We start from the raw sequence: 26288 nt of genomic DNA on the forward strand, positions 1-26288 counted from the left end.
AGTGCTTACATTTGCTTATTAGTCTAATCTGACTCATTGTGTGTGTGTCTGTTCTGGGTTTTCTGGATGCAGAACTCGAGCATTTTTACCCACTGAGATCACCGTGTCTGCAGCTCACTAAGTCCAGAGTCGGTATCAGGGTACAATCATAATGTGTAATTTCTTAATAGTCAATCACTGAACTAACCCCGTAGTGGGTCTTTGGCTATGTCCTATTTCCAAGCGTGACTTTTCTTTTTGCTGGAAGAAGCAAATTTAACAGTTGAAAGTTATCATAATGAGAAAATGAAAAAATAACAATGAAAACTGAGTCTTTCATTCAAACGCAGTTGTAAATTGTCACCTTCTTTGATTGTATTTTCACACAAAGCACCTTGAGTGGAAAAACTGCAGGAGTTCCTCTCACGGATGAGAGGAATTGATGCAAAGTTCTGACCTTTCAAAGTAAAACGATGCAAATTTTTTGCTGACTGGGTGAGAATGTGAACTGACTCTTTAAAGATAGTACACCAAAAAAACCCCTGAAGAACAGCTGGGTGCTTTGAAGCGCTTGAGCCAAAGACAGCTGGAGTTCTTTCAGGTTCTTGAAGATATTTCCCAACTCATCTAAAAGGCCATTCCAGTTCTGCGAGTGGCTTCGACTCAAGCACTTTAGTCCACCATGACACGGACGATTGAGAACCTAAACAGACACACAGCTGGATTTAGTAAAGCTGCCCTGCAACAAAAACGATTCAACATTTATGTACCTTTCTGTGTGAATAGTGGGAAATGATCTGTTTGTGCGACTTATACGACTTTTGCAACATGCAAATGTGTGTCACCGAACCTCTGTCTCCTGTAGAATGCAATCAAAGAAATGCTCACACACAAGCAGATTAAGCACACTGCACACAGAGATTCACACAAAAATGAGATATAATATGATACAGAGCATGACTGTCTGTCTCAGAGTGAAGAGCACAAACACGCATCGCTCCAGATGACATGGGAAGAAAAGAGATGATGCAGGAAGTGTAAACGGCGTCAGATGGGAACAACATGTGCTCATTTAATTCATCACGTGTTTGTTGGCTCACAGGAATCATTACAGATACAGCTAAGTCCAACTAGTCGAACTAGGTCAAACTTTGTAATGCTCGGAGAGGGTCGAACGAACCCAAAGAGCTACATCTTAGACTCTACAGGCCTAACAGGGCATTTAGAAAACGAATGAACAAGAATGACTTGTCAGCAAACAGCCTCTTCTCTCGAAAAATGGCAGCACATGTTCGGTACGTAAGGTTCCATTTGAACAAACCAGACTGTGGAACAATGTCCACACCAAAGTGAGGATCTTTGAACATGCCAGGTTGAGAGAAAACCAAATATGGCACGAACGCGTCATACCAACTCTCAAGCAGGGTGGTGGATGAGTAATGATTTGGGCTTGTTTGGCAGCCACAGGACCTTGACAGCTATTGTGTCGACCATAAACTACTCTGTTTATCAAAGGATTCATGAGTCAAATGTGAGGCCATCTGTCCAAGAAAAATGAAGTCATGAAACAGGACGATGATCCCAAGCACAGCAGCAAATCTGCAACAGAATGGCTGAAAAAGGACAGAATCAAGGTGTAGCAGTGGCTCAAAGTCCAGACCTCAACCTGATTGAAATGCTCTGATGGGACCTTAATAGAGCCACGCATAAATGAATGCCTATAAACTTCACTGAAATGACGCAACTTTATAAAGAAAATGGGACATAAATTCCTCCACAATTATGTGAGAGACAGATAAAAGTCACACAAAAGACAATTACTTCAAGTTATTGCTGCTAAAGATGCTTCCACAAGCCACTGAATCATGGGGTACGGATAGTTTTGGGGGGGGTTCTTGAAAAACTGTGTTTTTCTCCTTTTTTGTGTGCAGTCATTAGTGTGTAATGCCAGAAGTGATTTGAAGGTCTGGATGAACTGGACCTTCATCTCTCGTTACAGCATTTTGCGACTTTGGACAAGTTGCAATTTATCTGTGTAAACAGGTAAGCTAGTGTTAGCTCACAGTTGTCAGACGAAACCACAATAGATTTTTTTATCTCCAAAAACAAATAAAGATCTCTTTGTTTGGTTCTGGCTACTGTTAGCTAACACTGGTTATTTTCTTGTATGTCTTTTAACGACCAAAAACAGTAACAGCACTAACAAAATTCAAATTCAAATTTTATTTGTCACGTACACAGTCATACACAGTACGATATGTAGTGAAATGCTTGGACAACTGCTCGTGACCTAAAGAGAACAAAAAAGGAAAAGGCTATGAATAAGATAGGAAATAAATATGAAAAATTAAAAAGGGTAAATTTAACTAGGAAGGAATAAAATATAAATTAAGGTTAAAAATGAAATAACTGTACAACACAAATTAGAATGAAGGGTAAATTTAACTGGGAAGAATAAGATAAAATATATAAATTAAAGTTGAAAATAAAATAACTGTACAACAAAATACACAATACACAATATAGAACTATATAAGAATGTATTAAGAAATCTAAATATAAATAAATATATACACAATAACAGCAGCTGTACAAGTATTAACCGGAAATGAAGAATATAGTGACCAGTGTTGTGCAAAAACAAAGTCCAGAAAGTCCAGTGTGTGTGTAAGAACCATATGTGTGGGTCAGTACTGTGTGGTGGTGTAATTGAGAGACCGTATCGCCTGCGGGAAGAAGCTCCTCCTCAGTCTCTCTGTGTTGGTCTTCAGGGAGCGGAATCGCTTTCCTGACCTCAACAGAGAGAACAGTCTGTTGTTGGGATGGCTGAGGTCCTTCACCACCTTCCTGGCCTTGGTCCAGCACCGCCTGCTGTAGATTGAGTGCAGGTCAGGGAGCTCGGAGCGGATGGTGCGCTCAGCTGACCGCACAACCCTCTGTAGAGCTCGTCTGTCCTGCATGGTGCTGTTCCCGAACCAGGTTAAGATGTTTCCCGCCAGGATGCTCTCTATGGTGCACGAGTAAAAGTTCCTGAGCGCCTTGGAGGGCAGTTGGAAGTCTCTCAAGCGTCTGAGGTGGTAGAGACGCTGTCGGGCCTTTTTCACCACGGTGTTGATGTGACAGGACCATGACAGGTCCTGCGTGATGTGAACTCCGAGGTATTTGAAGCTGTCCACTCTCTCCACTGGGCACTCGTTGATGACGGGGGTCTGGTAGTTCCTCTCCTGCTTAGTGCTGAAGTCCACTATCAGCTCCTTTGTCTTACTGACGTTTAGAAGGAGGTTGTTCCTCTGGCACCAGGGGCCCGTTCTTCGTACGTCGCTTACTACATCCAAGATCAAATGACACATCCAAGATCAAATCATCGCGCTAACTCTGAGCTCGCTATTCCGGTTCCCCGAACACACCTGTTGTTGACGATTAGTATAGCTGGATGAAGTAATGTGAGATCACTGGGTGGCCCAACAGGGGCTACGCATCGATAGTAGAAACATTGATCGGCAACCCTTTGATTGGTCGGCGAAAATGTCGAAGGAGCGCGCTCGGTATTCTTCGGCAGCAGAGCAAGAACTCTTGAGTGAGGGATTTTAGGAGTTTCAGAGTCTAATTAAAACGCAAGGGAACACTGCAAAGGCTGCAAAAGCAAGGAGAGAGGGCTGGCAGAAAGTTGCTGACAAATTAAACTCGTAAGTAATTTAATAATAACAATAATAATGGAGTGGATCTATATAGCGCTCTTCAAGGCACCCAAAGCGTTTTACAATGCCACTATTCAGTCACTCTCACATTCACACACTGGTAGCTGTCACAGCTGCCCTGGGGCAGACTGACAGAAGCCAGGCTGCCATATCGCGCCATCGGCCCCTCTGGCCAACACCAGTAGGTGGTAGGGTAGATTTATCATATCACACTATATTATCCAATATTATATTACATTATATTATATTACATTATGTTATATTATATCCCCTTTCACATTAGAGCCACAACAGGACCCACTAGAACATGGGAACAAGTAAAAGTGAAATATAAGAATATTCTACAGAATGGTAATATTGATCACTTATATTGCTTTTCGTCTCTTGGACAGAGACCCTGAAATAATCTGTTTGTTTGTTTATAACAGCAACCAAGAAAAGGGGCAGCGCAAAAAAAGACAGGTGGTGGTCCTGCACCCCCTCGTCAACAAGTTGGTTAAGTAAATAATACCCTCACGGGAAAATCGATATCTCTCTATGAGCACACTGTCGCGCTGAGCTAAAGGATCCTGTCTGTCCCGCAATATATGCTGGATTCTGAGGACTCTCCTTATCAATCTTGCACCTTCCGCAATGGGTGGCTCGCGTATACGGACAGGACATGGCTGCGACAGGCTTCCCAAATCCACCTTCGCTTTTATAGCCGTGGTCTCCCATCTTGATTACACGAAGTAAATTGCAATTACTACTCTGAAATCTGAATTACATCTGTAATAATCACATACATGTAATAGAATGTTAATAGTACATTTCCCTTTTTTAGGAAATGACCTGTATGTATCTGTGTGACATCAATAAAAGGATCAAGTGCTGCATTATCTTTAGTTACATTTATGTTATTTATTTATGGTACAACAGTGGTAAAATATCGCTGTTGCTTTCGTATACATGAAGCGGAAATACCTGAGTGGCCGCGATCTAATCCTGTTTACATAAAGTAAGCCTGCTCCCGAGCAGGTTTACGCTTACGGCTCTGTTGCTATGACAGCAAGTCCCGGATGGGCTTCGAAGAACCGAACGATCCAGGATCACGCGAAATCGTCAACAGTCAAATCCGGCTAACTTACTTAGCGAGGTACGAAGAACGGGCCCCAGTTCTCCAGATTCCTAATCTCCTTCAGGTAGGCCGTCTCGTTGTTATCAGAGATCAGGCCCACCACGACGGTGTCGTCAGCAAACTTGATGATGGTGGTGGAGCTGGTAGTGGCCACACAGTCATATGTGTACAAAGAGTACAGCAGGGGGCTCAGAACACACCCCTGGGGGGCTCCAGTGCTGAGAGTGGTGGAGGCTGAGACATGTCCGCCCATCCTTACTGACTGTGGTCTGCCAGTTAGGAAGTTGGAGATCCACTGACACATAGATGAGCTGAGTCCCAGATGCTCCAGCTTGGTGGTGAGTGTGGAGGGAATTATGGTGTTAAATGCAGAGCTGTAGTCTATGAAGAGCATTTTAACATAATTCCCCCTTCTAGTGTCCAAGTGAGTGAGTGATGTGTGGAGGAGATGAGAGATGGCATCGTCTGTGGAACGATTTGGACGGTAAGCGAACTGTAGTGGGTCCAGTGTGTCTGGTAGTGAAGAAATGATGAAGTCTCTGACCAGGCGTTCAAAGCACTTCATCACTACTGAGGTGAGGGCTACAGGGCGATAGTCATTGAGAGAAGCAGGGTGGGGTTTCTTCGGGACAGGAACAATGATGGACTCTTTGAAGCATGTGGGGATCACCGACTGAGATAAAGAGATGTTGAATATCTCAGTGAACACAGGAGCTAGCTGGTATGCGCAGTCTCTTAGGATACGACCTGGGATGCTGTCTGGTCCTGCTGCTTTCCTGGTGTTCACTCTCTTGAAGGCTCTCCTTACTTCATGCTCGGAGATGACGAGCACGTTTCCGGTGCTGGCAGTATCTTCCTGTCTGCAGCCGTTAGCACCGCTAACACTAGCATTGTTGGAGACCTTAGCTGCAGCCTCGAAGCGAGCATAGAAAGTGTTCAGCTCGTCTGGCAGAGTCACGGCCGCGTTCGTCATACCGGTTGTTGGTGCTTTATAGTCCGTTATTGTCCTTAGTCCCCGCCACAGGCTCCTAGAGTCACTCTGTTGGAGTTGTGACTCTAGTTTCCTCCCGTAGCGCTGCTTCGCCTCTTTCACCACCCTCCGCACGTTATATGACGCGGCTTTGTACGGGTCCATGTCCCCCGTCATGAGTCCCGTGTTGTAGGCAGCGGTGCGGGATCTCAGAGCGTCGCGGATGGTTTTATCCACCCACGGCTTCTGGTTGGGAAACGTTGTGATAGTCTTTGTCTCCACGGTATCATCCGCTAGTTTCCCGATGAATCCCACAACCGCTTCCGTAAACACGTTGACGTCATCGTCGGAGCTGTTTCTGAACATGCCCCAGTCTGCGTCATCGAGTGCGTCCTGTAACGCGGCCACCGATTGATCCATCCAGCGCGCGACCTTCCTCTGAACCGGAACTTCCTGTTTCAGCCTTTGTTTGTATTTTGGCATGAGGAAGATGGCGGCGTGATCAGATTTGCCAAACGGGGGGCGGGATTGTGCCTTGTAGCCGTCCTTGACCGTAGTGTAGCAGTGGTCCAGTGTCCTTTCACCCCTGGTGGGGCAGGTGATGTGTTGATAAAAGTTCGGCGCTGCGTGTTTGAGGTTGGCGCTATTAAAGTCCCCCGTCACAATAAGCGCAGCGTCCCGGTGTTGTGTCTGATGCTGTGTGAGTGCCTCATGCAGCTCGCATAAGGCGGTGACCGTGTCCGCTTGTGGTGGAATATAAACGGCACTTACAATGACCGATGTAAATTCCCGAGGTAGATAAAAAGGACGACACATGATGGACAGTAGTTCCAGATTTGGTGTGCAGGAGCGTGTGAGAGGAACAACGTTCGCACTGTTGCACCAGTTGTTGTTCACCATTAAACACACGCCGCCTCCCCTTGACTTCCCCGAGTCCCGTGTCCTATCCATGCGGTGAACCGAGAAGAACTCGGCCGGCTGGATGGCGTGGTCCGGCACCGCTGGGTTCAGCCATGTCTGGGTGAAGCAGAGGAGATTGCAGTCCCGAATGTCTCTCTGGAACTTTATCCTGGCCCTGAGGTCGTCAAGCTTGTTCTCCAGTAACTAGACGTTGGCGAGCAGGATGCTAGGCAGAGGTGTGCGGTGTGCACGAGCTCTCAGCCTGTTCCTGACGCCGACTCGCTTCCCTCTAGGCCGCCGCCGCTTCCCTTTGTTCTCCCTCGAGATCTCACTCGGCCAGCTCGGATCCGGAGTTAAAAACTTCGAATTGTGAGTACATTGTATACCAATAGAAACAAGAGTGTCACTGTCATACCTAATGTACCCAATGGTGATGATTTTGCCGATTTAGAAACGCTGAAAACTAACTTAAAAAACAAAGACAAAGAAAAAGTGGTCGGAGCAGTCGTGACGGCAGCCGACCTCACCGGCGCCATCTTATCAGAGGGGATAAACTGTGATTTTAAGAGGAAAGAAATAAGAACGTTGAGGACAGGCGGTGACGGTGCAACCGGCTTACCCACATATCCTGGCGTGCCACAGGCAGTTGACATGACGTCACCGCTGCCCTCCATCTTTGAAAGACCAAAGTCACTGATCATAATCTTGGACTCGTCTTGAGGATTAAAATACAACAGGTTCTCTGGCTGAAGAAAGAAAGAAAGAAAGAAAGAAAGAATGAATTTTGGATTACAAACACTGTCACTTTGTTTAATGTCTCAGGCAGTTAATAGACAGACAACCTTATTGCTCATTTTACACAGTCTTGGTTAATGGAGGTCACTCTGACCAATCCATTCCTTCAAACAGCTGACACACACTACACTCACCCACAATGCACTGCATGTGTCGAGCTGCTGCCCTTATTGCAGCAGTAAATCAAGGGCTGTCAAGTGAGAATGAAGCACTTGTGTGGATTTAAAGTGTGGAATGGGAGAGTGAGTGTTTGTGTGTATGTGGGGTAAGACTTCAGTGAAGAAGCAGGGAATGTGTGTGTGTGTTTGAGTGTTTTACCTTCAGGTCTCGGTGCACGATTCCCATCCTGTGCAGGTAGTTAACGGCGTCCAGGACTTGCCGGATCAGCGTGCTTGCGTCTTTCTCCGTGTAGAATCCTTTTTCCACGATTCGGTCGAACAGCTCGCCGCCAGACACCCTGCAGGACGGGACAAAGGGTGCATGTGGGAAGAAGAAGACCTTACACACACAAACACACACACAGCAGTATCTGGTAGCAGGCTGGGGGGATTTGCTGGGTTGATATTTTTGGTAATTTATGAGCAGTACAGCTTCCCAGCCAAGAGTTTGTGGAAATGGTGAGCCATGTGCCAGCTCACACACGGACAACCAAACACACACACACACACACACACACACACACACACACACACACACACACACACACACACACACACACACACACACTGATATTCCCTGCAGCTTCATAATTGTAATATATACACATTTCTTTTGAAGATGTGCTAAAAGTTGGCAAAGCATCCTTTAAATACAGTGAATCCTTTCATTTCTTCCTTCATACACATTCACCACTGCCTTAAATATTTTCTAACTTCTCCACGATTGCACTGCAGCTCTCAGAGTTTTATAATATTTCAAGAATATTCTTTAATCTTTATCCTACTTTCTTTTCCTTTCACTGCAGCAGAAGCCAAAGAAAAAGCTTAAGTTAAAATGTCACAGTGGAGCAGTGGGGGGAAAGACGTAAGAGCAAGAGGAGACAAAAAGGACCGATGTGTGTGAATTTGTGTGTTTGTGACGTGGGATATTACTGCAGTAGTAGATGATTAAAGATGAGCCTCAATCTTACAGAAAGGATAATTCCACTTCATTTGTTTTTCTTGTCCCAAAATGTGAGCGGCACATCAGATTCCATGAATACAGGGCAGCTCAATTTTGAGAAAAGATTATAAGAGAAGGACAGAAGACAGCGTGTAAGTATTCAGTGAGGAAAAAAACCCGTCTCCCATCAAAGTGATCTAAAGGTTCTGAAATATTTGCAATGCAGCTCACACTGTCAGCAGTCGGAGAAAAAAACTCATTTGTGACCCAAGAAAAACATTTAGGAAGTAAAAGGCAAATTTCTCCACCCCGGGCAAATTCTTTCAACAGTTAGTGTTAACTTTTATGACTCAAGAGCACATGAAACAACTTGTCCAGGTATACACAACATGCAGTTTATGCAGGTGAGAACAGCCCTCCACTTAGTTAACAGACACATAGCTCCCCCTACTGGAGAGGACCATCTTAATTGCCCCAGCAACATTAGCAGTAATAGAATACATTAATAGTATTAATATAAAGAATGAGCACAAAAACTTGATAGAAGTAGAACACCTTATACAGTATGCTTTGATTTACACACGAATAAAAATGACAAAAATAAATATACCCTTCATATATAGAAACACCCATGGCCAGGAATGTGTACATATGACAGAAAGGACACATGTGGATTCACAAGGGCAAACATGTCCACACACACAGATCAGATTCGAGCATACAGTTCACACTGACGACATAAAAAAAAAATCTAAAAGAACCACTAAACCAAATTTTCTCTCCCCAAAGAGGACAGCGACTTGTTCGGTTTTAGAGAGCGCAATGCCTGGGCATGACAAAAAAGGGCTGAATACACACACACACACACACACACACACACACACACACACACACACACACACACACACACACACACACACACACACACACGATACAACGGAGATCAGCCACCAGGCTGCATTGTTGCATAAGTGTTTGCGTAAGAAGACCATGGCAATCAGACAGGAGCTCCCACACAAGAACACAACACAAGTGCACAGTCACACACGTACAGATACAAGGGCAGGACCATATACACACATACACAATACACACATGCGCACACATGCATATACACACAGTGAAAAGGAAATGCAGAAATGCAGCGAAAGGCGAGCACAAACAGACCAAAATCAAAACACAAACACGTGCAACATCGTAGACACAACACAGATCCTAAGACACACAAACACCAGAATAATGTCTGCCAAATTACCCGCATTCATCATTTCTCAATTGATATATCATTGCAAAATGCGGGAGATCAAAGATCCCGATGTCAACAATGCTCCACGCTGTGCTGGATATGGGTTTAGCCTACACTATTTCACCTAAAAAATCAACAACAACAAAAAGAGACAATCTGTTTGATTATGAGCTTTAAGCATCATACTCCCAGCCTCATGTGACCATGGCTCCACTAAAGCAGGTGTCCCCACCCAGGGCACAGCCCCCGACATCCGTCACTGTCAGCAGGGGAAGACTTGTTAAACACACACATAATGGCCAAGTCTAAAAACGCTCAAAGTATCACCCTGTTTTTTCATTTCAGGCAAGAATTTATGTCTTTGATGATAGCTACAAATGATTTTAAATGACTTTAATTCCACAGTAAAGAAATGTGATCAGCAGCTAAAAGCAGAATCATAGAGTACTACTCCATAATGTGAATCAGCATGGCATTTGCTGAGTACTCTCCCAGGACAGGAGAGAAATATGTTCCCCATGTTTCGTGCCTCAGTCTCTGTCTCTGTTAGCTGTTGGCTTGCGTTTTTAACTTCCTGTTTTATTTGAGCTTTAAAAAATTAGAGATGAGCTTAATGTTAATCCTGACTGCCTGTGAGTATGCATTTGGGTCCTCATTCACCTACATATGACAAGATGTTAATCCTGTCAGCAGTCTGGATTCCTCCATATGGAAGCCACAGTGTTGTGAAACTGAAAGAAACTGCAGGGGCCTAACCAGCTTGGAAATTTTCTTGAACAGTGTTTTGGTACAAGGTTTTTGTGTCATTGTGACCAAAGAAATTAATTGTACCATGACAGCACCTGATATCTCTGGCTGGAGCCTTTATAAGAACTCTAGTAAGAGGAGAAGGGCAGCAGAGGATGTGATGATGCCATTCCAGTGGTCCACTATGATCCTGGTGCCAATGGTATGGTGACAGCCTTCTCTAATCAAGAGTACAAAGCATGTATGTGGAATTGTCATAATTTGGTAGGTTGGGCTGGGTTTGGTTCACTTTCTCTCAGGTGGTTAACTCTTCACTCTCAGGTGAAGTTGCTGGTTGGACTTGGCTGACCACATCAGCCCAGCGTGCAGGAGTTCTGACCAAACTGGTCAGTTTCAGGTATGAAGCAATGGTAAATAGACTGGTTCTTACGTTATATTTGTCTATGCCTAAGAGCTTTCTATCTGACATTTACATTCACATTCAGTATCTTGCCCAAGGCGCTTTCAATATAGACTGGAGCAGCCAGGGAAACCTCCAAACCACCAACCTTCTGATTAGTAGATCACCTGCTCTACCTCCCAAACTACATCCCAAACGAAGAATATATCTGGGCAAAAAAGTGCACCGTTCTTCGCCAGAAAGTCATCGCTGCTACGGTGACAAACTCCCACGGTTAATTCCTTGTCTCAAAGTTATTCGTGCCTGGAATCTGCCTTGAAAATCTGTCTGCTCAAGTCACTCTTGCCTGTGGATGACACGAGCATCGCTCCATTGCATTGAGCCGGTGAATCTTGTAAAGGAAGGAACTCACCGGCTCAAAACCTGCCTGCCCGCTCTTCACCTGTACCGCCCCACCTTGGTAACCCAGCTGAGCTCCTATTTATCTCTGTAGAAGGTAAGACAATCTTAAAAAATTTAGATGACCTTATGCTATGTACTCACCACCCATATATGAGTATTAGCATTCTCTCTCATCTCTAATAGACCTACAGTATGTGTCATATCTTATTCAACCCAAAACACCTTTTAAATGTGCACACAGTTACCTAAGTCTGCTCACTAAGTCCGGTTTATATCTAATGATGATATTCTGGCCATTTTATTAGCTAGTAAAGACCGGGATGAGACAAAACACCCAGCATGAGGGGTCCACAAGCTGGTGTACTCCTAGTGCCAGTCCCAAGCCTGGACGAATGGGAAGATTGTATCAGGAAGGGCATCTGGAGTAAATTATGGTAAATTATGCAGATCCATCTGCTGTGATGACCCCTTGGGAAATAAGGGAGCAGCTGAAAGTACTTTACCTTTATTTGGGGAAGACACACAATTATATAGCTACTTGATATTATACAACCCCCTCTAATCAAATTTCCCTGTTATTACAAACAAAATATTATGAGACATAACAAGATTGAACGAGTGGTTCCTAGGAGCTCTGTAATCCTTAACAGCAAATAATCTAAAATGACATACTTTCTATCTTAATTTTGTGTCTTCACATCCATCTAGAGACGGCATCCATCTAATTTATCTGCATCCATCTGTGTGATGTTTGATGATGTCAAGCCACAATTACACACAGCAACACTGCTGTGACTACAAAAAGAACAAAAGAACCCACACTTCGTTTTGTTTCAATGAATTATTGAGCAGGCATGCTGGACGCTGATGCACGGGCCCATCTGCAAATCAATGCATCCTGTTTTTCGCTCTCATTTTATTCTTAAAGTTCTGACTGATGCTCAGAGTTCCAAGTAATGATATGTAACCCCACTGTTATCTTTGCCTGCCTGGTTTGCCAGACAAGTGCATCACACAGGTTAAATAGCTTTCACCTCACCTTGTCTGCAATGTGTCACAGTTGTGCTCTAACTTTGTTAACATGTACTTGCATAGCCTGGACAATAAATTATAGAATTCCTTTATTTTAAAAAAACAAGCAGTGAGTTTCATCTGAAAAGCTGGTTTTAGGGCAAATTAAGACTGTCAATATATAAGACTGTCTTGATAAATAAATTCATTTAACACACTGTACGATCCTTAGTATGTGCAGAAAATTGAATTCCATGGAAGAAGCTTCATTGCCTTCTCTTGGCAGCCTGCCACGTCCTGTTCGGTGATATTAGGTTTCTTCTGAGGAAAACTCCACAGGATACCTAAGCTGTTATGGTGTAATGATGGAGAGATCCCTGTGTTTAAAAGGAGTGACTACGACTAGCTATGACTATAGCCACCTTTAACAAGGTCACCTATAATGTATTTTTTTTAACCCAGCCTCATATTGGTGTGCATTAGCCACACCTCTGCCACACTGGGCTGGCGCACTGCAATGTAGTGCAGGGCTGTAGGGTGGAATCATGACATCCTTGCTTACGATGCAAGAACATTTTTGAAAAGTAAATGTTGCAGCAGTCAGCCCGCTTGTCATGTCACTGTGCCTCATTCATCTCTCCTCTGTCAGCTGATGTGTTTACAAGCAGGCAGTGCTATTACTCTCACCGGACGATGGCTGTGCATCGCTGACGACGGCAAGCCTCGTTTTCTGCTCGTCACAGCAGAGAGACAGAGATCTGACCGCTGCCTCATTAGCTGAAATGTAGGGAGGAAAACCCCACTCCTGCATTTACACCTCCACTCTGCTTTTTTTGATCTCAAGCTTGTTTTTTCACGTGAACACTTAACTGAGATTAATTGTCTAAAATATCATGCAAACACAACAATTACCCTAATTAGATTAAACTCCATATCTGTGCAAACACAACCTGATTAACACAGCGAGACAGCTATTAAGCAACAGCACAAAAATAAGATCTTATTGTGGCATTTATTCAGGCTTTAGGAGAAAATGTTTCTGTTTCTTGTTCAGAGAACGCACATGCACACGTGAATATATATATATATATATATATATATATATATATATATATATATATATATATATATATATATATATATATATATATATATATATATATATATAAGCTGCAACCACCAAGTACCTGCAGAGGGTCAGGCAAGTCCTGAGGAGTCAGCTGAATAGTAAGAACAAGATCCGGGCCATCAACACGTACGCCCTGCCCGTGATCAGGTACCCTGCTGGGGTAATAGGCTGGCCAAAGGAGGAGATAGAAGCCACTGACATAAAGACAAGAAAGCTCCTTACCATGCATGGAGGGTTTCACCCCAAGTCCAGCACCCTGAGGCTGTATGCTAAGCGGAAGGAAGGGGGCCGGGGACTGGTGAGTGTCAGCACCACAGTCCAGGATGAGACAACGAACATCCAAGAATACATTGGGAAGATGGCCCCAACTGACCGAGTGCTCAGTGAATACCTCAGGCAGCAGAAACCCAAGAAAGAGGAGGGAGACGAGGAACAATCATGGAAGGACAGGCCCCTGCACGGTATGTACCACCGGCAGATAGAGGAGGTGGCTGATATCCAGAAATCCTACCAGTGGCTGGACAAAGCTGGACTGAAAGACAGCACAGAGGCACTAATCATGGCAGCACAAGAACAACCTCTGAGCACAAGATCCATAGAGGCTGGGGTCTATCACACCAGGCAAGACCCCAGGTGCAGGCTGTGTAAAGATGCCCCAGAGACAATCCAACACATAACAGCAGGGTGCAAGATGCTAGCAGGCAAGGCATACATGGAACGCCATAACCAAGTGGCCGGCATAGTGTACAGGAACATCTGTGCCGAGTATAACCTGGAAGTCCCGAGGTCAAAATGGGAGATGCCCCCAAGGGTGGTGGAGAATGACCGAGCTAAGATCCTGTGGGACTTCCAGATACAGACGGACAAAATGGTGGTGGCTAACCGACCGGACATAGTGGTGGTAGACAAACAGAAGAAGGCGGCTGTAGTGATCGATGTAGCGGTTCCGAATGACAGCAATATCAGGAAGAAGGAACACGAGAAGCTGGAGAAATACCAAGGGCTCAGAGAAGAGCTCGAGAGGATGTGGAGGGTGAAGGTAACGGTGGTCCCCGTGGTAATCGGAGCACTAGGTGCGGTGACTCCCAAGCTAGGCGAGTGGCTCCAGCAGATCCCGGGAATAACATCGGAGATCTCTGTACAGAAGAGCGCAGTCCTGGGAACAGCTAAGATACTGCGCAGGACCCTCAAGCTCCCAGGCCTCTGGTAGAGGACCCGAGCTTGAAGGATAAACCGCCCGCAGGGGCGTGCTGGGTGTTATAAATGGTATATGTTTTTTTTCTGCATTATTGTAGGATCTTTACCTTACAATGTAAAGAACCTTTAAGTGACTGTTGTGATTTGGTGCTGTGTAAATAAAACTGAATTAAATCCTTTAAGTCTTTAAAGGATTTAATTCAGTTTTAAAGACCCAAATAACTAATCTGATTAGGTCTTTAGGTGAAGCTAGCGTATAAGAAGTGTAAGTAGAGAGAGAAGAGTATCATGTAGGGCACTCTTTTAAAGGGTCATACTGTAGAACATAGAAGAGCTCTAATCAGGCAAATGCTTCTATAAATGGATCAAGTTGGGTCTTTAACATCAACTTTTTAAATTGCTAATTATAGCTGACTTGTAATTTAACTTTGGAAACACATTTTCTGCGCAACAATACAACCGAAGAAAAGACCACAAAAAAATCAATATGGTGGTCAACTCAGGACTAATTGCAATGTTTCAAGACTTTTGGAAGAGCCCCGACTGAACGGAAAGCTATCCTGCTCTTTTCCAACTCCAGATTTTTATTCTTTAATCGAGCAGCTTTGCATGACTCACAGGTCAACTAATCCTTACTTATCTCACACCGGGACTTGGTGCAGCCCCTGAGTTAATCCTCTGTCTGAAACAAGTTATTTTAGTTCCCTTTCCCCTCCCTTTAATCCAACTTTCTTCTCAGTAGCTGCCCCTCAGTCGCTGTGAACCTGAGATGACTATATTAAAGATATCCTCTGTCAGTGACATCTTACTTAGAGTAGAAAAAAGCCTGAGGATTTAGTGTTGTCTGAAGCCTCAGCTTTCGACTCACAGGTATCATAGCCTTTGTACTATTTTGGGGTTTTTTAAATAGTCCTCTATTTGAGGCTTTTCTGTTTTTCAGGTTTGTGGAGTTTTGCTTTTTAGTTTTGGGTAGTTTGAGGCTTAGACACATATTTTAAGTCCCTTTGCAAGGTTTCTAAGGTCCCTGCATTTTCTTTATTCTAGTGATAAATATTGCTCCCTCATTGTTCCCTGACTTCTTGTTAGGTTTTTTAAAAACTCAGGTCAGTGTTACTTTTGGTTACTGTTTCTGTTTTACATTAGAGGTTAGTTTTCTGTTGTTTGCTGTGTTAGTTTTGCTTCCTCTCAGTACTCCAGATTCCCTAATTGCTCTCGGTTTCTGTTAATTACGTTCGTCTTTACCTCATTTCTCCTGTTTGTCACCCCCCAATCAGTCCTCAGTGTATTATCTTGTAACAAGACCAAGAGCCATGTTCTAATGTTGCTTCAGTCTCATCTGAACACATCCAAACTGTACAAATGAACTGAAGAAGTGAAATACAGCCAACAACCCAACTGTCAGTGGACAAGCCACAACAAACAAAGGCTTAAAATTTTGAATACTGACAAAAAAAGTTGTCTGCTTCTGTTGAGTCCAGCTGATCACAAGCTTCCCACAAGCTCAATAGAAGAAACTGAAAAAGATGATACTATTCCAAAGGAATATAGAAAACTGTGTTAAGAATCCCAGGTGCTACTTTGTTTGGATTCATTGAAAGCCAGTTCTTTTATTTATTTATTTTTTACTGATATGCAATTCACAGCACAAACAGCATCAATATAAAGCCCACATTGCACTCGGTTGCATCGATTTTCATAGCAGCATGGTCTGATTGCCTCCCTGCGGTCAAGGTTACGTAAGACAAGCTATGATGAACAGGAATGAAGGAAATTCTGTCAGACTGCATTGATCTGCCATACTGCAATTACATGAGAAATCTGCAAAAATCCTTGTTTTTAAATGTGGTTTCTGATTACTGAATAAGAAAACCAGCACACCACTGAATACAAATGAGGTTAATTAGTACTGTAATGATCAGTAGAAATGCAGCTATTGCCAAGCTTCACTTTGCAGAAGCACTGTTGAGTTGGTGCTCTGGGAAAACGCAGCTTTTCAGTCACCATTTACAAGAACAGTTGGACACAGCTGCACAGGGTTAAAATAGATGCAGAGATGAAGCTGCAGTTCTGTGTTTTGCTTGGAGAAGGACAGCATACAATGCTGATGCTAGATCAAAAAGGATTCTGAGCTACTCTAGCTTTTGATCCTTTCACATTGCCTTTTATATTATGACAAATTCATAATACATCTGGGCATCATAACTACAACTGACACACTGAAATAATTAGTTCAGCACATGTGCAAATAATCACTTTGGGCACATTTTGTTTCTATCCAAACTATGGTTATCTCAGGCAATTTTAGCTCTGAGAACCACCATGCCACTGTGCTACCCCTTGCAATAGTATAAAACATGTGCATATTGTTTGCAAATTAATATGTAAGTTACCCACATGCCCAATTTGTTATATATTCAAAGTGGGTTAAGCATTTAACCATGTTTGAAGCTGACCTGTGTTCAAGCAGATTGTACCTGGAAAAATAGTGAGCAGGAGGAAGATATAAAGAGAAGGAAAGCAATGAAATTAAAAAAAAAAAGCAGAGGGCAGATGGTGTGAAAGAGGAGAGGAAAAGGGGATGGAGGGTTAGAGGGAGATATCAGAGACCGGTCTTTCTTGTTACTGTTCTTTTTCTCAAAGAAATAAAACAGCAGGTACAGCCAACGTCTTTTGGTTACAGTTTTTTACAGACGCTAGGACACATTTCTCAATACTTAGGTCACTTTTGCAAAACACTTCACACAATTCTCCTAACTGACCTTCAGCTTGGCAAAGCAGTTCATTTCACATTCAAAATGCACTACAACTACCAAAACACTTTATTCAGGTCTCAAATAAACTCATTCTTCCAGAACACTAGCAAAGGTTGACAGCCGACAAACACACTTTGTCACCCACAAAACAATGACCTAAAAAACACTAACAACATGTAGCATTACACAGTGTTTTCTTGTGTAAAACAAGGACACATCTCTGTTTATAATTTCAATATATGTTACTGGAATGAATCAGACATCATGCAGAATTCGTTAATATTTGTTTATGTATTTTTATTTTTTTGCACTAAGTAATCCCAAAATACAAGAATTTGTATACACACCATCCACTGATTCACATACAATAGTAATGCTAATCTACTCGGTCTCCTCCATTTGGCCACAGGTTCTCATCCACATCACATCTTATGTCATCTAGGGCAATACACCTAGGAAAGAATCTTCTGGCTGCCAGAATTGAAGGAGTTGAAAAATTGAAGGAGTAACACCTGTGTAGATGTTCATCTACAATGAGAATAAGCTGTGGCTGGTTAAACTGCATTTTTAGATTTACAGTTTTTTACAGCCGCTAGGACACATTTCACAATACTTAGGCCACTTTTGCAAAACTCTTCACACAATTCTCCTAACTGACCTTCAGCTTGGCAAAGCAGTTCATTTCACATTCAAAATGCACTACAACTACCAAAACACTTTATTCAGGTCTCAAATAAACTCATTCTTCCAGAACACTAGCAAAGGTTGACAGCCGACAAACACACTTTGTCACCCACAAAACAATGACCTAAAAAACACTAACAACATGTAGCATTACACAGTGTTTTCTTGTGTAAAACAAGGACGCATCTCTGTTTATAATTTCAATATATGTTACTGGAATGAATCAGACATCATGCAGAATTCGTTAATATTTGTTTATGTATTTTTATTTTTTTGCACTAAGTAATCCCAAAATACAAGAATTTGTATACACACCATCCACTGATTCACATACAATAGTAATGCTAATCTACTCGGTCTCCTCCATTTGGCCACAGGTTCTCATCCACATCACATCTTATGTCATCTAGGGCAACACACCTAGGAAAGAATCTTCTGGCATGGCAGAATTGAAGGAGTTGAAAAATTGAAGGAGTAACACCTGTGTAGATGTTCATCTACAATGAGAATAAGCTGTGGCTGGTTAAACTGCATTTTTAGATTTAAAATATGTTTCAATAAAATATTGCTGTTGAATTTTGCTGTCTTTTCAAGTTTTGCATTGTGTTATTGTTTTGGCCATAAGTTTAACAGTTTTGAAAACAGTATGTAAGCACATGCAAAATGTCCTGTCCGTACAAAGATTTTTGGCAGTTGTTGTGTCTGAGTGAGAAGATAATTCATGAAATTTGAGAGATGTAGTCATTGAATGCATTTTGTGCCAAAACAATGATAACTGGTCCTCAGTTTAGCCCACATAGACTTCTGTTGTGCTCACTGTGTGAGGAGTTTTGCAAACGTGACCTAAGTATTGAGAAATGTGTCCTAGCGTCTGTAAAAACTGTAATGAACTACTGAATTTTGAAACCTATGTTAGTCAAAGTAGAAAAAAAATCTTGCCTTTGATTCTTAACCTTAACTTTAACCACAGTCACTGCTAGATCAAGTGAGAGCACTCAGCGATAATAACTTGCTTCTTTACCAAACAGCAGTCAGCTCTGTTAACTGGTTTATCCATGACAACAGGAGATTTAATCAAAATGTTAAGATTGTAGGTTAACAGCTTAACCACAGTTAAAACCTTTGACTGGAGTCTGGCCAACAGAAGGATTTTAAGTGACGTAAAAGCTTAAGGAAACTGTTTCTTAATTTGTCATCAGAATGGAGTGAGGAGAAAAAAAGCGCTGCCCAGACGTAGTTAATCTGTGTTTGTTATGTCTGGAAAGTCATCCATTTATCTTGCCATCAACACATTGGCATCTTAGCTAGCTAGGACCTAGAGATTAGGTACAACCTTGGAAAAGTAACTAAGCAAATGTAGATAACAAATTTACAAATTTTACAGCAATGTTGATAGGAATCTTTGCTTAGTACACTACAAATAAAGTTTCTGCTTCTACATTTTTAGCTCGTAGACTAGCTTAATCTAGCTAATTTGAAACACTTCATAATCTAATATTACTAAGTGAGTGCTGACTTTATGGCGATTTAATGCTTTAGCTGGCACAATTATTATTACTACTACTGGTAATATTAATCTAACTATAATGATTGCATGGAACTATTTAACAATCTATATGTTTGTGTGTGTGTGTGTGTGTGTGTGTGTGTGTAGCAGTCACCAAAATTTGTATCCACAAAGGAATTTTGTTCCCCAGGGAAGCGTTTTGCTAGTAATGATAATATCAATATTGCATTTCAACGTCTCTAACATCTGTTTTTAGACATGTAATATTGCATTTCTTAAAACATTTTTTTTTTAAATAAGATTGCAAAAAGCCATTAAGATTGAGATCTTTTTTCAAGGAGAAAAGGTTTGGGACAAACTTGACAGATAAGGATCTGCAAACCTAAAACTGTTTTACTTTAAAAAGGGCTGGTAGTTTCATACTTTTTGGAGCTTATTCCACTTGTAAGCAGTTTAGTAAGTCGAGGCTATTTTAAAAAGGGACAGCTCTTAAAATGAACCTGTATTAAAATTAGTCTGTTTAAGGGTAACAAGAGCAGTACAGGGTAATAAATAAATATCATACTACTCCCTTAGCATTAATAATTGCATCCCAAGTTGCTATGACACAGTGAGTTATATGCAGTAAAGTATGTGGATGTGATGGCTAATAATGAGCGTCTATAGCTGCTGTGCAGGATTATTCTCATACAAATGCTTTTGACCTGGATGGAAAATGCCAAGGTTGTATGTACAACTCTGCCTGCTGCTGAACATAAATACCATTACAGTTTTTTCTGATTGCTTAAGCACATTTTTTGTAACTATTGGCTAATTTTGCAAAACTCTTCACACAAATAAGAAAACCTGTCACCCAATAATCAAAACATTGTAGTTCTCTTGCAAAAGCGAACACAGCTAGACTAACTCTTCACACCTTCATAAAAGTGGTGTTTCCGTATCAAACAGTACACACAAGCCATCATCTACTAAGCACACAATGCGCCAACTGCACACTGATGGTATGAATACAAAACACATCTGGCTTTTGCTTTCTCTGTGCACAAGGTAGGCTATGTCAGTTTGAGCTCATACTTCTGTCATAGATCCATAAGCATAGAGGGATCCAAACGTCAAGTACTGGTGTTTATTCAAACACATCAAAACAAACACAAGTGTTCATTTCCAAGTATAGGATTATTTGCAATCGCCATAATGACTATATGGGTTACTTGGTCTGCAGTGAACATGCTTCCTCTGCCCCCAGCATCTGGTCATCTAGCAATTCTGTAAAGTAACAATTTCAGTATTTTTACATCAATGGTATTGGTGTGTTTCTCATTGGCATATGGCAGTGCTACAAATCTTTGTGCGAAGTGACTGTACTGACCGATTCTCATTTCAAGATGTCCCTATGGTACTTGCTACAGTGTAGCGGCTCGAGTTAGGCTGGACCCGTTGGCCAGCTACCCTCAGGGTCATTCCACGGTTGATTACATGGTCCACTATTGTAGCTCTGATGTCATCAGCAATTCTATTTCTTACTCTTCCTACCCTTCCTCTCCCCCCTCCTCATTTTCCTCTCCCCCCTCCTCATCTTCCTCTTGCTCCTCCTTGTCCTTGTCGTCCTCTTCATCCTACTTCTTCACCTCCACGTCCTCTTCCTCGGCCTCCTCTTCTTCTCACTCTTTCTGCTCCCTCCATTGTACTCCGCACACACAGCTTACCTGTATTATAGTGCTTAGGCAGATTGCAAAGTGAACGAATTATCTAAAAAAGTTTTCACATGTGAAAGTGTGCCAGACAGTTGGCAAATTAGTGTTAATGATAGCCATACATGTGTATACTTTTGCTAGGAGTGTGTTGGAAATTTGGTAATTGAGTGTTGTGCAGTGAATTGTGCCTACAGTTTTGCAAAGTGTGTGTTATAAAATTGCAAACTGAGTGCAAAGCAGTTTTTGTGCTTTTAGTTTTGCAAACTCAGTGAGTGGTTTTGCTATAAGTCTGAATAGTTTTAGAGATTGTGCTACAGGAATCACAGTTAGGGTTTAAGCATTCAGAAAAAACTGTAAATATCGTTGATGTCAGTTCAAACTTCCATTACTAGATCAGGTCTGACTTAACTATGTCACAGTAACCTCACCAAGTTCACCTAGCCCCATATTAAAGAGTTGGTGAAACTGCTGACAATTTATCAGTCGTCCACAGTACAGTTTTTTACAGTCGCTAACAAGCGTTTGTCCAAACAGTTGTCACATTTGCAAAACTCTAAACACAATTAGCACAGCATCGGTCTGTTGTGGCCATACCATTCACACATTTCATGTCGTGTTCACCCAATATGCAGTCAGTGAACACATTTCCACAATGCTTACATTTTCTTAACAGACAAGTTATACCTCCCAACAAAACTATGGACTGTTCTTGTAGTATCTACGAATGTTAACACACAACATCCCACAATAGCAAAAACAATATTCCAAACCTTAGATACAGTATAAAAACCTCTGCTTCTGCAATGATATGTCGGTGGATCCGACATACCAGGCGGTTTTATCCCAGGTGCATCGACTTGGATAACATCAGATGTGATGTTGATGAAAACATGTGGCCTAACCCTGAAGATCGCAGAGATTAGATGCAAATCTTTTGCCTTTTTTTAGCCCCCCTCCCCCCCTTTTTATCTTGGCTTTTTGCTGTTGTTTTTTTGTTCAGAATGCTCTTGTGTGTTTCATGGATATTTTGTTCACTGTAAGCAATACTGTAAAACTTTCTCTGTCCTATCATACCGTGTTTCTACTGTACCTCCTGTGGTAAACAGTAAAGAAACAAAAACTTGTTTGCTTTTTACTGGAATGCTTTTGAATGTGAACATTACTGTACATGTGGACATACAGTTACCAACCAAGACATTTCTGGTGTCAATATGGTGGATTGCATGTTTCGCATGCAAATACCTGTGAAACTGAAACATAAAAGTCTATGCAGTTTTTGTAATGTCAATAATAGCCAGTATTTTGAAACCTGGTGTACTTTGATTGACTGCATGTACCTTGTGAAGTGAAAACAAGTGTTATTCTTTGACAGACTAATTTCATTTTGAGTCAGATTTATAGTGTTTTTGTACAGTTAGTGTGTGCAGAGAACGATGTGTTCTAATTTTGAAATGAGGAGTTAGTATATATTTAACAAAGTGTATTTTTGGGAAGGATATTATCCATTTGGCCAATTGTGTTTTGTAGGTGTGGGTCTGTGTTAAGAGTTTAGAAAAAGTATCTGAAGTATGGGTAGGCGCTTGTTAGCGACTGTAAAAAACTGTAATAGGATCTATAGTATACTACGAGGCTTTGACAGAATTGAATGCAAATTCTTCTTTAATCTACATATTAACGTTTCTTTCTTTTAAAACCAGGCTTATCGTCCAGACAAAATAACCTCATTCATGCTCAAATCTTTAAAGTTTAATTGAAAAAAATACTTTTTTGACTATGAGAAAGCTGATAGAGGTACATTTGCATCTTCTAACAACTGTGATCAACCAACATGGTCTCACTCCCAAAGCATAACATTTTACACTAGGTGACAAATTGTCGGTATATTGCGCTTCCGGGTTCCCAACACGTCCCTATATTACAAGATCAGAAAAATGAGGAAACATGAGAACCATTTGGAATGAATCTACACATGTAAGTTCGTTTTACTTAAATCGCTTTGAAAAACACTATCTAACGTCATTAAAGTGCTGGTTAAGGCTGGGGATAAGGTTAGGGTTAGGGATAAGGTTATGGTTAGGGCTGGAATACATGGCTGGAACGTGTATTACCGTGGGAGCGTCATTCTACTGGATGTCATCCATCACCCAGCGCGTAGCATAAGAGCGCGGAAGGTCACCTTTTGCGTTCCTTAGAAACGCCTCGGGACTTGAGAAATCGTCAGTATATTACGCCTCGGGAGTGAGAACGGGCTGGATCAACACCTTGAGAGCCTTTTTTATCCAAGAATTCCAACAGGGTGCAAAATGTCATAAACACAATGGCTTACCACCAAATAAGTGAGTGGATTATCTGCCAGCTGTCATAGGTAGGTTAAATATTAGCTTTAACTTATGAGCTTATTCATAAGTTAAAGACCTCAAAATCGTTTCCTGTATTGCCGCGAGTTGGCACAGAAACACAACCACCCAAACACATGCGGTAGGGGAGCAGATAATCCACTGGCATCGGCAATAAACACGCCACTGTTGTGTAAACCACGGCTCTGACTTCCACCTGAACTTGACTGATTTGTTTCCAGCTCGAATGCCAAACTTCCAGACCAACTCCTTATGTAAGCAGCTCTAACCTTGAAGAGGAGGTTAGTGGGACACCTGTGGGTGAACCCTTTCCTCTAGTGCTGACCATCAAAGCAGAGATGTACATCAGATGATGTAATAGAAGCCTCGTAGCGGTGTGGTGGGCTTTGAGTACGTGTGTCTGTGTGTGCGTGCATGTGGGAGGACTGGTGGGCTTTGTGTGTTTTTTGTGTGTCTATGTGATGGGTGGGTGGACAGAAGAACGAGAGGTAAAGTGTGAGAATTTGAAAACACTCTGTAAATTAGCAACAATTTAAGTCAGAAGCAAATAAGAAATACGCACTCCGACATCTGAAACATTAAATTATTATTAATAAAAATCAAAAACAGAACAACAAAGAATTTGTATTCTTGTCCCTCGCTATAAGAAAACCAAAATGTCTGCCAGAATAAAATCTGACCCACTCGAGAAAGATTTAACATATAAACTATAACTAATATTTAAAATGTACTCATTTGTAGGCTAAAATTTCACAATAGGACAGCTTATGCCCTCTATAATATGATATTACTTTTGTAGCACCAGCTTTGTCTTAAAGAAATAATATGTCTTCTTTTTTTAATTTCTACCCTACTAATACAATATTAAATAACAAACCCCAACCCCGCCCCCACAAACACACCCACAAATATATTACACAACAGCTTTTACAGGCTGACGAGTCCCATTATGTGACAGAGCAGAGCTTGCAGTCACTAAATGAAATGGTCTTCCAGGGAGATGTGGGTGATTTGGGGGTCTCTGTTCCCATCAGTCACATTGTTGAACACAATGTCCTAAACACAATGACGACAACAGAAGAAGAAAAAGAACATTGACTCACAGCTGCATAATCAAGTAGAGGTGGTCGGGGCTCTCGTAGATGTCTTCCAGTGCCACAATGTTCTCATGCTTGATCCTGCAAAACAAAGACAAAGCAATCAGTAAAGATTTGTTTTTTTGAATCTGTTTTTTTAAAGTTTCTGCCACAGCCACAGTCCAGACTAATGCTCCAACTGTCTTTTGTACACCTTAATATTCTGAGTTGTACATTGTTAACACTTTATGTCTCAACCAACAAAAAAGTGTCACCTCACGATCCATTTCTTAGCTGCTCTGAAGCTACTGATTGAATTAAACAATGAGTTTTAATGAGCCTCCCACATGCCCATCTATACTATCGCAAAGTAATAAAGTCATAGACAGGAAGTTAAATGACAGTAAAGTTCCTGATTTCTCAGTACTGATTATAGAAATTTCAGTTTTTAGTCATGTTAAACACTTGTTGAAACTTATTTTTCATATATTAAGATGATTTTGGACATCCTTGCAAAATACTATAATAAATAATATATATTGTGTATATATGTTGTGTATTTTGTAAAGAATATGAACATACACATGCTGGTAACCATTAGTTACATCTTACTAGTACAGGGTTAGACCCACTTTTACCTTTTGTACTGCCATAATTCTATATATTACAATCCCAACAAAGGCCTGTAGTCATTCAACACGAAGTGTTTTCTTGTCTTCTTCTGAAATGTAGTTGGCTGTAAGTATTAAAAACTGGAATTACTTTATTTCTTTGCTTGCCCTGTCTCCCTCCCCTCATCCACAACCGGCTACAGCAGATGGCTGCTTTTTCCTGTTAAAAGGGAGTTTTTCCTTCCCACTGTTGCCAAGTGCCTTCTCACAGGAGGTTGTCAAATTGTTGGGGTTTTGTTTGCATTACTTTAAGGTCTTTACCTTACAAAATAAAGTGCCTTGAGGTGCCTTGAGTAGCGATTTGCCACTAACTAACTAACTAAGGTACAGAAAAAAATACAGCTGAAGGCAAAGGGGGTTTGGTTGGACCTTACTGAAGAGATTTACTGAAAAGGTATTAAACCAATAAGAATCACACTGAATTATAGGGCATTAAACAATTTATATTTAACTTTATACAGTGTGCATGTTTATCACAATCCTAACTAATCCAAGGCAGCTACCATGTTTTCTCTGCCTCATCCATACTCGCAGCAACCAGTGAAGACTGTGGTGTACACAACTCCAGAAAAATAAATAGCAATTGTACATTGAATTTAGATCCTTTTGTAATTGCAAAAATCAAGAAAAAGTTATTTTACTCTGATGCCAGCACAAACTTTTCACAGAAATCGAACCAACAATCTATTTCAACCAAAACCTCTTCACACTTTCCCATCACAATTTCTGCTCATTTTTTTTGCTTCTCTGCTGATTTCTCCATGGTTACAGCAGCATGATGGGGTGTTTCCCTTCTTCCGTGTGTGTGTGTGCGTGTTTGTGTGTGTTTGTCAGTGTGTAGCTGTCTGTTTGTT

The 26288-nt window shown here is 41.6% G+C and overlaps 1 protein-coding gene across 1 annotated transcript in view; it reads right to left on the minus strand.

The window, feature by feature from the left end:
* The window catches only part of camk1da (calcium/calmodulin-dependent protein kinase 1Da), a 76285-nt gene that overhangs the window by 7972 nt on the left and 42025 nt on the right, over positions 1–26288 (minus strand). The window contains exons 3-5 of the mRNA XM_085437022.1: positions 24791–24865; positions 7778–7916; positions 7284–7410 (exon numbers count right to left, since the gene is read on the minus strand). Coding sequence (XP_085293148.1) covers positions 7284–7410; positions 7778–7916; positions 24791–24865 — 341 coding nt within the window. The remainder of the gene's footprint in view (positions 1–7283; positions 7411–7777; positions 7917–24790; positions 24866–26288) is intronic.

Source organism: Copadichromis virginalis, linkage group LG17, assembly GCF_057382275.1.
Source record: "Copadichromis virginalis isolate Kocher_CV1m ecotype Utaka linkage group LG17, C_Virginalis_male_GT1.1, whole genome shotgun sequence".
Classification (NCBI taxonomy): Eukaryota; Metazoa; Chordata; class Actinopteri; order Cichliformes; family Cichlidae; genus Copadichromis; species Copadichromis virginalis.